This window comes from Morus notabilis, unplaced genomic scaffold (genome assembly GCF_000414095.1).
Source record: "Morus notabilis unplaced genomic scaffold, ASM41409v2 Scaffold227, whole genome shotgun sequence".
NCBI lineage: Eukaryota > Viridiplantae > Streptophyta > Magnoliopsida > Rosales > Moraceae > Morus > Morus notabilis.
In genome coordinates, this window is record NW_010360247.1 from 477,238 (window position 1) to 490,363 (window position 13,126).

The following is a 13,126-nucleotide window of genomic DNA, read 5'->3' on the forward strand; positions in this document are numbered from 1 at the left end:
CCCCCCCCCCCCCCCCCCCCCCCCCCCCCCCCCGTCTTATTCCATTACAACTGAATTCCCCTATAACTAACACAGATCCCTAAGCCCCCACACGAGTTTCCCAAATTGACCTTACTGTGCCAACTAATTCCCACCCCCCTCACGTGCTTGCCACGCCTAGCATAAGTGAACTGAATAGGAGGCTTATCACAAACCCAGATACAAAGCCTGCAAATAACGTTCATGGCCTTCTCCATCACCATTAAGCATCTATATGCCTCTCTCTAACAAACTTTCTCTCTTTAACTCCTCTGACTGCCTTTCTCTCTTTAACTCCTCTGACTGCCTCCGATCCCCATCCATAGGCCGAACTCCTCTGGGTATTCGGAAATAGGCTATTGAATGAGCTCTTTTACAGAAATGGGTATTCTCTTTGGTTCTCCCCTCTCTCGCTCCACCAAAGCGCTGCTCTCTCTCTCTCTCTCTTCATTGGAGCGTTGCCGTTGGAAAGTTCAAAGAGTTGCGAGGCCAGCAAAGCGGCCGAGCCAGCCCAAAACAGTGGCAATTTTTCACGAAGCCTCGACTTCAACGCCGTTGAGTGTACGACGGAGCAACCACAATTGTGACGGAGATTCGTCCTCTGTCGAAGATGAGATAAACATATCAACAAAGAGAGAGAGTAGAGAGAGAGAGAGCGATAGAGAGAGATTGACGAAGAGAGAGTAGAAAGAGAGAAATATGTGACGATAGAGAGAGTCGAAGGTGGGGAGGTGGTGGCCGGTGGCAAGGTTGTGGCTGGCAAGGTGGTGGTGGTGAGGATGGGCTGTAATTTCGATTATTTTGGTGAGATTCCCATAAATATGAGATTCCTGGGCATTTGAATAACACCCTATTGGGTGTTATTCAGACTATCCTAATTTGGGGTAAAGTGAATCCCATGGGATTTACTCTCAGGAATGTAAAAATTGCAATTCTTGTACCAAACGTAGGAATGTGAGAAGATTCATATTCCCATCTAAAGATTATTGCATACCAAACGCCCCCTGAATGGCAAACTGATAAGCCTCCCGTGCGTTATACATATGCTCGAAGGAGGCGCCAGCATGTGACAGGGTCGGCAACAGAAGGAAGTGGAACGGGAAGTGCAAGTAGAGGGACAACTCAAAGGGTACTTGCTGAGGAGGAGGGGGCACTCGAGGAAAGGAAGAAGGGTGGGTCTGAGTCAGCAAGCAGTTAGTAGTTAGTTAGGCCTTGGGATTGGTGAGTGGTTTAAGAGATAGTGAGTATAAATAGAACAAAGGGGGAATAAGGGACCATTCATTCAGTTTGCGAAACTTCCGAGAGAAGATAGACTAGGGAGAGCAAGGGATCTCTCGAATATCCCCATATCTCTTTCTGTAACCGATTTCCGCCACTAATCGAAGCTTTCCTGTTAGCATTTCTCATTCTGATTTTTCATTATTCAACTAGTTGTTGGATTGGAACTTAACATTTGGTATCAGAGCACTTTTCTGGGATGACGAGGAGAACCGACGACCGTGAAAAGGAGAGAGCTGATGGATCGAGAGAAGAGTTCGCGAAGGGAATTAGAGGAGGTGCAAGAGGAATTGAGTAAAAGATTCCTCGGCTGGAGCAAGGTATGGATTTACTGTTGTCAAAAATGGAGGAATTGATGAAACTACAGAGCCATGAGCGTCAGAATTCTCCGACGGCCGAAATGGATGTACCGACGAAACAGATGGCGCCGGAAGAAGAGACGAGCGAGAGAGTTAGGGCTCCGCGAGAATCCGGAGTTCGCATGGATTGTCGGACCCGGCGAGTTGAGATGCCGACGTTTGACGGCGAAAATCCTGATGTGGGGTTTTTAGGACCGAGAGGTATTTTGCGATGAACGGATTACCGGAGAATGGGAAATTGGATGTAGCTGTTGTAAGTCTTGACGGAGAAGCTTTGGCGTGGTTTCAATGGAAGGATGGCCAGCGGGTGATTCGAAATTGGGCGGAATTGAACGTGATGATCCTTGAGCGTTTCCAACCAACGCAGGAAGGCAGCTTGTGTGAGAAACTTTTATCGCTACGGCAGGAAATGTCGGTGAGGGAATATCGGAGGCAATTCGAGGTCTTGGCAGCACCGTTGAGGGACATTTCCGAGCAGGTTCTGGAGAACTCCTTCGTGAATGGTTTAAAACTAGATGTACATGCAGAAATTAGATTTGATAAAGCCCAAGGGATTGGGTCGTATTATGGAGGTAGCCCAGAGATAGAAAAGCGTAACCTTTTGGTACGTGGCCCAAAAGTGCAAGGCCCACAGCACTCAAGTTGGGGTAAAGGAAATTTATTAAATGAATCTAAAGGGGGCCCAACAACTTCTAGTTTTGGAACACGTTTCAGTGGGGCGCCAACTGAGAGAGGGAAGTTTCTGGAGGAAAGAAAGATAAGTAATCAGGGCACTAGGACTGGGACCGGAGCAGTGCCATTCAAGCGTATGACCGATGCCGAGTTACAAGGAAAGAGAGAAAAGGGTTTGTGTTACCAGTGTGACAGAAAATACTTCGTACGCCATCGCTGTCCAAACCGCGAGCTGCAAGTCTTGATAGTCCGAGAGAGGAAAATCAAGGGGAAGCGGTGGAAGAGGGGGATGAGCCGCCATAAGAAGAGGAGATGGTGGAATTATCCCTTAACTCGGTGGTTGGTCTGACGGCACCGAAAACCATGAACCTTAAGGCGGTCGTCCAAGAATGCAAGGAAATTGTTTTAATAGACAGTGGGGCCACCCACAATTTCATCTTGTGTGTGACTTGGTTCAGAAATTGAAATTTCTTGCCATTAGAACTAGGGAGTTCAGATTAGATATTAGGAATTCATCTTGTCAGTGAATTGGAAAGACTTTGCTTATGAAGTTCAGTTTGGCTGAAAGGCAGGTGACATTAAGATGAGATCCGGGGTTAAACAAGTCGCCAGTTACTCTCAAGGCTCTAATGAGAGCTCTGAGACATGAAGGACAAGGGGTTTGGGTAGAGTTAGGGACTCTTGGTGTGGAACAGTTTGTTAAAGAGGAGAAAGTTCCTCTGGAATTGCAAATGGTGTTGAGGAGATATGAGAGTTTTTGAAATGCCAGAAGAACTGCCACCGGTTAGAACCAAAGACCATGCAATTGTTTTGAAAGAAGGGACTTCCCCTATAAATGTTAGACCACACCGGTACCCTCACATACAGAAAACGGAAATTAAGAAGTTGGTTAGGGAGATGTTAGCGACATGCATAATACAGCCAAGTGTCAGTCTGTATTCCAGTCCAGTTTTGTTAGTAAAGAAAAAAGATGGAAGTTAGAGATTCTGCGTGGATTACCGCGCTTTGAACAGAGAGACGGTTCTCGATCGTTTTCCCATTCTTGTGATAGAAGAACTTCTGGATGAATTACATGGGGCCACGATTTTCTCCAAGACCAACCTTAAGTCAGGTTATCATCATATTAGAATGAAAGCCGAGGACGTGCTGAAGACAGCATTCCGTACACATGAGGGACATTACGAGTTTCTCGTTATGCCCTTTGGACTTACGAATGCTCCGGCGACTTTTCAATCGCTTATGAATGACGTTCTATGAGCTTTCCTCCGTAAGTTCTTACTCGTTTTTTTCGATGATATTCTTATTTATAGCCACTCTTTGGAGGAGCATGGATACCACCTCGGCCAGGCGTTAGCGGTTTTGCAACAACATCAATTATATGCCAATGCTAAGAAGTGTAGTTTCGGGCAACGTTCAATTGAGTACCTTGGCCATATTGTGTCTGCTGAGGGAGTTTCGGCTGATCCGACAAAAATAGAGGCCATGGTTAATTGACCGCCTCCCGCCAACTTGAAGGAATTACAGGGATTTCTCGGATTGACAGGTTATTACCGGAAGTTTGTGGCGGGGTATAGTCAAATTGCAGGGCCCTTAATTAACTTGCTCCGGAAGGATAGTTTTCGATGGGATGCAGAGGCCATGCATGCTTTTGAGGGGTTGTAGCTTGCTATGGCGCGGGTGCCGGTGCTAGCTTTTCCGGATTTCACGAAACCATTTGTTCTCAAGTCAGATGCATCAGGATCTAGAGTGGGGGCAGTTTTGATGCAAGATCAACGGCCTATCGCTTATTTCAGCCAAGTCCTATCCACTCAGGTGCGGAACAAGTCAGTTTATGAATGTGAGTTGATGGCCATTGTTTTGGCAGTTCAAAAGTGGCGGTCGTATCTTCTTGGGCGTCATTTTTTTATCCGGACGGATCAGCGTAGCCTTAAGTACTTGCTAGAGCAGTGCTTAGTTAACATGGAACATCAAAAGTAGCTTACCAAGCTACTGGGGTATGACTTCAAGATCCAGTATCAGCCTGGGGTGGAGAATAGAGCAGCGGATGCATTGTCACGGCGCGTAGTCGGCCCAGCTATGGCCGCCATGACAGCGTCCACTTTTGTCAATACCGAAGACATCCATTAGCAAGTGTTGCAGGATGAACGTCTAGCGAAAATTTGGTCAGATTTACCCCACAACCCGGCAGCATACCAGGGTATACTATCCGACAAGGCCGCTTGTTGTATAAGGGAAGAATGGTGGTGGCTCGTACTTCTCCGGTTGTTCAACGTTTGTTACACTCTTATCATAACGGGGTGTGGGGTGGCCATTCAGGGGGCTTGAAGACCTACCGCCGACTCGCGGCCGATTGGTTTTGGCTTGGGATGAAACGAGATGTAACCGCGTATGTGGCACGGTGTGAGGTATGTCAACGATGTAAAGCATCCACATTGGCCCCTGGTGGGCTACTGCAGCCTTTGCCCATTCCCGAGCAGGTGTGGGAAGATGTGTCCATGGATTTTATTGAGGGCCTACCCCGCTCGGAGGGGTACGACACTATCTTGGTGGTCGTTGACCGATTAAGCAAGTATGGCCACTTTATCGCTTTGAGGCACCCATTTTCTACAGAAAAGGTCGCCAAGCTGTTTATCCAGGAGGTAGTGCGGTTGCATGGGGTCCCTCGCACCATCGTATCGGATCGTGACCGTATTTTTCTTAGCCGTTTTTGGACTGACCTGCACAAACAGATGGGCACTACTCTCTCGCGCAATACGGCGTACCATCCACAGTCCGATGGGCAATCCAAAGTGGTTAATAGGTGTGTGGAAACTTATTTGCGGTGCTTTACCTCTGATAAGCCGGGGCAGTGGCATAAATGGTTGGCTTGGTCAGAATATTGGTACAATACTTCGTTCCACACTGCCACCCGAATGACCCCTTTTCAGGCGGTTTATGGACGGCTTCCTCCGCCTTTGCTGCGGTACAGTGTGGGGACTTCACCTGTGGATCCGGTGGCAAACACGTTTGCAAGCCATTTTTTTAACACCACATTTTACAAGCTAGGTTCCACAAAAATTAGTTCTGAGATCGATACAAGTCAAACCTTCAACCCAGTAAAGCAGAAACCAAATCACTCTTCTAAAAGATAATGGAGAGAAAGTAGTTGCAGATTTTAATATTGTGCAAATCTAAGTAGAAGCTAAAGTGACCACATGTCGCCTTAGGAAGGTGACCATATGCAAACGAACATTCGCAATCCACTCAAACAATGATATAAGCTAACGCAGTTAAATGCACCGTATTTATAGCATGCAGCATTGCAAAAGGAAAATCACAAGCACAATGGCATAAAATAGAATCTAGCCGATAATTAAGAAGCTTCTCTAGTACTTGAGTAATGTGATAATTATACCTCCTCATATGCATAATCCCGGTCACTCCCTTCCCAAGGATAACGTGAATGCAGAACAATTCCTCCTCCTTCTCCATCTCCATCATCTCCCGTACGATCTAGGAGGTAATACAAAATCTTAGGTATCCTCAAGAAGATGGTCAACGAATAGCGAAAGCCATTCCTAAGTCCAGACTTCAATGAAAACACTTAGCATACAAATTTTTTACCTTCTAACTCTTCCGGTGCATCGCCACTCTCGTCAATCAAAATATTACTTTCAACCTACAATCACGCCAAGCATAAAAAATGAATAGCTAAAAGAGATGGAAACAAAATGGAAACAATATCAATCTTCCCAACTCTAATAGTATATGACCACGCACCGGCTTCTTCTTCTTCTTCTTCGAGCCAGAAAATGTACCTTCAAGCCCATCAGAAACTGCAAAGTAGTGAAGAAAGTCATACCAATATATATATATATATATACACACACACACACACACACAAAAATACAAAAACAGAAAGAAAACATCATGGAGTATTGATGATTGTCAGATATGAATACCCGAAAGGTTTTCGGTTTTCTCGGCCAAATTTTCGACAGCATCATCCACGGCATCCTGAAAAACAACCTTCTTCTTCTTCTTCTTTTTGGTAGGATCGAACTGAGCAATCTGCAAATATGAAGATTCATCAGAAACAAGATACGCAGCTCCACTTAAGCCGGTTTATGATTAAAGAAAATCACTAGTCTCGTAGTATAAACCCTCAATCCTTTTACACTCATTTATCAATTCAACATAAATCCAAAACTTTTAAGAAACTGATGCACCCCTCAAAAATTGAGCATAAGAGCAACGACAAAGCACTATTTTAGTAAAAATAAACAAATAAAATGTGAAAAGATAAATGCATAGTGAATTACCTCTGCCACTTCGTCCTTCAATTCATTCTCGTTTGCCATGATTGCTATAAAACGAGCACACAAGATGTGCATATGAATTTATATACTTATATATATATATATATGTGTGTGTGTGTAATAGGATAAGCGTTGAAGAACAAAAACGCAGGAAAATGAGTATCGGAACTGGAAAGACTCCAGTTTTTTGAGAACCCTAAAATATATATTACAAATTCAGCGAAAAAAGAAAATCAAATCAAAACTGAACAAATATATAATACAAGATGATAAAATCAATATTAAGCAAAGAGGAAATCAGGCACTCACATTGGAGTTTCAAATTCAATTCACAATTTTTGCCTTGAGTTGCGAGAGAGATTCTATTCACAGTGTTTGCCTTGCCTTCGTTGAGCTCCAGGTTTTTCTAATTTACCTTTCTGTATTGCAATTTTATATTTATACCGCATTTTATTTTTTATTTGTTTATTTTTTTTATAGGCTGTTTTCTTTCTTGGGACTGGGGCTTCGTGGCGGCTACCCAGCCCAGCTCGACGAGCCCATCCTAACCCGCCAAGTCGTTTAGGCCCGTCTTATGTCGGTGGACTTCAAGAAATCTGTGTCGACTCGAGACTTAAAAAAAATACGCATAAATCAAAAATAATTCTGAATCATAATTTTAAATTTATAAACTAAATATTTACTAAGATATTTGGGCCTCGTGAAAGGGTTGACTCTACCGAGCCCAATTATAAATGGACAAATACCCCTTGAAAATATATAAGTCATAATTTTTATCTTTTATTTTTAATTTATAATTATTTTAGTCAAATACACTAATAAAAGGAAATTTATCAAAAATAAGAGGTAAAAATTCAAACTCATACAATCTCAAAGGTAAATTTTTCATTTTTTATCATAAAATTGAACACATTGTTCTAAGATGTGTATTATTTACTCTTCATTAATACATTTTTAACTAATATATTTTTTTACTAAAAAGTATTAATTAAGTATAAAGGATAAAAATAAAAAAATTAAATATTTAAAGGGTATTTATCTCCTTTTCTCTTTATTATTATCTGAGAATGATGTCAAGAGAAAAGGAAAAAAGTTAGACATGCCCTATTGAATTTATAACATACTTTTTAATGTTAGTAAATTATAGCATATCATGTATTTCTATTTTTTTTTTAAATAATCATTTCTAAATTTATCCTTGCTCGTAGGGTTTTCATTTATTTATTTATTTATTTTTTTTGGTTTCTCACTTAGCCAATTATCTCCTTCAATTTATCAATCTCTCTCTTTGTCACGATGCCCGGTGGCCAATCTACAGGTACAAGGCCTTTTGAATGAGACCACCAATGATACCACTGCGATTACCACTGAGTAAATACTATATTTACTCGTAGAAGACCTTTAAAATATAAGAAAATTGTTCAACTTATTTTTAGAGTACATAATTCTAAATTTGTATCCTTTATTTTTTATTAATACCCTTTTATCTAATATAATTCTTTGACTAAAAAAGATATTAATTAAAAATAAAAGATAAAAATTTAGAGTCATACACTTTAAGAGATATTTATCTCATTTCCTCTTAAAAAGTAACTTAAATGAGACCACTTAAAAAGGCTTTTTTAAATTAATGAACTACCAATGAGATTACTTCTCACAATCAAATGAGATAATTATATCTTTTTTCTTAAATTTAAAAAAAAATGTTAAATAATTAACATGTCTTTTTTATATAATTTAGTTTAAGGGATATTGGTCTTGGTTTTTTTAGTTTAAGGATTAAAATAAATTAAACAATAAAGATAAGGTAACATTGAAAAGTATCCACTGAATTTCATCAGAATATTATATACCCTAAGTTATAACTGATCAAAAAAGTATTCCCTATATTTCTTAAAGAATTTTTAAAAAAAATAATATGCTAATTTTTAAATAAAAATACCGCCAATAATTTGTATTTTAATTATAACTCTAAGTACAAATCACTAAAGTATTACAAAATATATATATATATTTCAAAGGCAAAATTTCAAAAATTTAAACATTAACCAAAATTGAACATCAACCATAAACGCATTTGAGTAAACAATCAAAAAAACAAAATCAATCCGCTTTCTTGAGGAGACCTCTTCCAAAATAACAACCACCCACTTAATTTTGCATTACCCCAACATCAAATAACCTCTTTACAATACTAATCGAGATAATTAGGCAAAGTGCCAGAAAAAGGGGCTGTGGATTGACTTTTACCGGTACATACTACTGCAAAAGATGCCAGGGACCAAATTACCCTTTAATTACTTACGTTTCGTTCATTTCACTGATTCAACTTTTCAGTTTTAAGTTTCTACAGTTAAAAACTCTCAGAAAATATCACATTTAATTTTTTCTACTACAGTTAAAAGCTTTTAGAAAATGTCACATCTCAGCTCAAATTAAAAACTCGAATATGAGAAGCGAACGAGGCCTTAGGTTTCGTAGAAGGTCGCCTCCATCTTCTTCATTGGTGCATCTCCACCAGAAGTCAACTGGAACCACAAAGCCGCACAAGGAGCTCGATGGTGAGAGATCTCTACTTGTCTTCCCTCGTCGCCAATGGCCTCGCATCTCTTTCCATCGACACAGAGCCGGATGGAGGAGATCAATCTTCCTTCGTCGCCACCGAGCTCACTGTAATTTGTCTCTTGCGGTTATACTTAGGGATCATTTGGGAATCTCCGTCGCAGATCGTGGAGTTCAGGATCTCTATTATGACTGCCGTGGAGATCTCTTTCCCACCATACATCTTGTCGAAGCTTTGACATCTTGTTTGACAATCTTCAGAAGAAGATGAGAGAGATGGAGAATGTGATTTCGTAAAATGATTAGTTTTTCATGTTTTCAGTTGTTTTGGATGGATTTTTGTGCCGTTTTGTGTTCTTTTTATTATTCTGGCGACGCTGCCACCGTCAGTGATGGTGGTTACCGAGAGATACCGATCGGTAACCATCTGATATTCGGGCGTATACTGTCTAGTATCTTAGGTAATATTGATCATCATGAAAGATACTAATCAGATACTGATTGATATCGCCACCGCAACTATGACGGCTAGATTGCTGCCAATACCGGCAGTGCAAGTAGCTCATTTGGATACTAGTATCGTGGCCGGACACCGATAGGATATATTTGATATTCTAAATAAAGTGTGATGACATAGCTTTGGTATTTTCTGTAATAGTTTATGTCCCCTGACATATGTCAATCTAAGTCTAAAACATGTGGTAGTTCCTTTTAAAGTCCATATTAATCAACATCTATAGTTAAGAGCCCATTTGGTAAACGTATTTGAACTACGTGTAATCTTAACAAATACTACTTAAAAGTGCATGAGTCAAGATTTTTACCTTTTACTCTTGATTCATAACTTTTTTAGTTAAATAATTACACTAACAAAATGATATTTATCAAGAGTACGGGGTAAAAGTCTAGATTCATTGACTCTTAAAAATAAATTTTCTATTTTTTCTTGAACTTATGATTTTGATTCTATTACAAAGAATTTAAATCAAAAAAATTTCCACCAATATTTCTCTCATAAAAATTTTGAATATGAATCCGAATTACTTGTTTGAATTTGTAAACCAAACTGGCCCTAATTTTCTCCTCTATCAAACAAATAACTTCTCCTCTATCAAACAAATAACTTGTTTGACAGCCAAACTTTTCCCAATTAAAGCCAACACTTCCGCAGTATTCTTAAGAAAGGTAATATATTGTTGTATGCCTTCGCATACCAACAATAAAGAATACTATTTTCTTAGTTAAAACTTGTGGATATTATTTTGATGAAATTAGGGAGATACTTTTGAATTTTTTCAAACAATATAAATCGGACAACATATCTGACTTATCCCTTCAATGCTTTTACCGTTTTGGGTTTCAACCAAAACGCTTGTCGTGGTCGAATTTTGTTTCAATGCTTTATTTTTATTTTGTTTTTTTAACCTTTAACTCTTTCTTGATTTTTCTACTTTTTCTTCTTCTCTTTTTTTTTATTTACAAAAAAAACTTCTTTCGTATTTTTATTCTGGATTGTCCTCAGTGTTTTTCTTTTCGTTTTTTTAACAAAAAAGTACCTCAAAATATTACTTTTATCCCTCTTATCATACAAATGTTTAAAATATTTGATGTGTTTATAAAATAAGCCATAAGGCATGCCCTCTGAAATGATTCAATTTTTTAAAATACCAAAACTACTTTTTTCAATGCCTTTTAATCGTTAATACCTTTGCTAACTTAAGTCCTAGTAATAATGCCTCATATTTTGCCACTTTCTTGGTTGCATTAAAGCTTAAACTGATTGAATGTTCCAAGTTTCCAACTACAGTCCTTCATTTTTCAGTATTATTCCTGCTCATTTATGATACTTGTTGCTAGCTCTGTTTGCTTTTAGATCCTATGGTTCTGCATCTTCTTCCTCATTCTTTCTCTTCATTCTCTGCTCCCATCAAAACACTCTTCAAAATAAAATCGGCAAGAACTTGCAGTTTCTTTGTTCTTCTTTTCTTATTCTGTATATCGATCAGCTTTAGCTCTATTTTCTGTTTTGTCAGCTGCCTGATAAACGTGATTTTAACAATACTATTTTTTAATTGCTAATTTGTCTATAATATTATCGTGTATGTTTCAAAATAATATCTTTTCTCTATAATATTAGTGTATGTTTCAAAATAATATCTTTTGTCTATAATATTAGTGTATGTTTCAAAATAATATCTTAGTTTTCTCTTTACACGAACCAAAGTCAAAACTAATTTATCCTTCGCTTAGTACCTCCGCTCTACATCCGTAATATTTTGCTCACATAGAATTCTAGTCTTTGCTTTCCTTTTTCTTCTCTAAATAGTAATTTGCTAAGTAAAACTTTAGAATTGGTCAAATTTAGAATAATTCTGCTCCTTGTTAAGGCAACATCTTGCCTTTTTTTCACACCCTTCGAAGATGACTTGCACTTACCAGAAATTTTGGAGATGAGAATTTGCCGAGTGTCATAACTTTTCAACCAAATGTTGTACATCCTTCATAGTATTGGTTTTTCTGCATTTTTTAGTAAATTCTTAAGTTAGGTTTGAATGGTTTCAATCTGTCTTTTGCTCACTATATGCCCAAGAATTGCCCTGATGAAACCCTAAATGCACATTTTCTTGGATTTAATCTCTTTGTTTTTTTTTTTTTTTTTTATCAAATCAAATGTTTTTGTGAGGTCTTTCGCACCATACCATAGATGTAAACCTTCATGGTATTTTCGAGGTTTTTAAACATTTTGTTCACAACGCTTGGCATGTAGCTTCAGTACTTTTTAGCCCAAACGGCATCACCTTGTAGTGAAATAATCCATTTTTTTCAGTTTTAAATGCAGTTTTCTCTTAATTTTCTTTATTCATTTTAAGTTAATCGTAGCCAAAATAAGCATCAAGAAAAGTAGTTCTTCAAGGTAGTTTTTGCATCCACCAAGTGATCAATTTTTGGTAATAGGTAACTGTTTTTAGGACAGGCATAATTTAGATTAGAAAAATCTATGCATCCTTCCATTTGCCTTTTTCTGATATAAAAACTACAGTGAAAATCTAGTCTGGATATTTGTACTTCTCTAGTCCCGGTTTCCACAGATGGGCTACTTCCAGTATCCTGGTACGATACATTTTGGGGCATTTTTGGCATTCCAAATGTATTGGTGTGCATTTTTGCAAGAGTTTGTTTTCATGATAAAATCAATTCAAGGGTTGTGATTGTCACATTTTTGTAACGTTCCATGATGTTGTGACGAAATTACACGGCATTATTCCTTCTTAGGGATGACTCGTGAGTGTGTTTTCGCACATTCTAAATTTACTATCATGCTATTTTTGTTGGCAACCATAAACAATTGATCAGCATCCAGAAAATGGCTATCTATTAAATTATATCAAAACTAAAAAGGATCAAACAATTTATCAAGCTAAATTACATGGTATATACATTTTAGTGTGACAGTCAAGATAGGATATCTTCAAATATCTCTGGTGTTAAATGTTAATCCTAATTACTAGAAAAGAAATCATTCATATGAAAATGTAATACTATAGTCCCACTGTCTACACCAAATCATTAACCTGTACTTACTAAAACTTATGTAAATATTTATTGTTAGACAGGAGTACTAACTCCACCTGGGAAAGAAACACTTGTGAATTATAAGCTCGTTAAGAGTAATTAATATGTATCCTAGGAATCAAGCGGTTGGGTGTCTTAATGTCTGTTGTGTTCGCAAGGTTCATATCCTAATGCTTTTATTTATTATTTAAAAAAAAAAAAAAAAAAAAAAAACCTTATGCCATGTATGAATCTTATATAGGTGTATAGAATTACCACATTATTTAAATATACACCTTATTAAGACTTTAAGAGTAAATCCATTACTCCTTTAGACCAATTAGCAGGGAAAAGGCAGGTTAGGTTTCAGTTCACACTCTCCCTTCA

The 13,126-nt window shown here is 38.3% G+C and overlaps 1 protein-coding gene across 1 annotated transcript in view; it reads right to left on the minus strand.

Moving 5' to 3' along the window:
* Nucleotides 1-7,035, minus strand: part of LOC21401767 (eukaryotic translation initiation factor 2 subunit beta) — a 14,619-nt gene extending 7,584 nt beyond the window's left edge. The window contains exons 1-6 of the mRNA XM_010096134.2: nucleotides 6,935-7,035; nucleotides 6,629-6,672; nucleotides 6,269-6,377; nucleotides 6,087-6,142; nucleotides 5,931-5,985; nucleotides 5,722-5,819 (exon numbers count right to left, since the gene is read on the minus strand). Of these exons, the coding sequence (XP_010094436.2) occupies nucleotides 5,722-5,819; nucleotides 5,931-5,985; nucleotides 6,087-6,142; nucleotides 6,269-6,377; nucleotides 6,629-6,667 (357 nt within the window). The 5' untranslated portion in view covers nucleotides 6,668-6,672; nucleotides 6,935-7,035. The remainder of the gene's footprint in view (nucleotides 1-5,721; nucleotides 5,820-5,930; nucleotides 5,986-6,086; nucleotides 6,143-6,268; nucleotides 6,378-6,628; nucleotides 6,673-6,934) is intronic.
* Nucleotides 7,036-13,126: the final 6,091 nt, after the last annotated feature.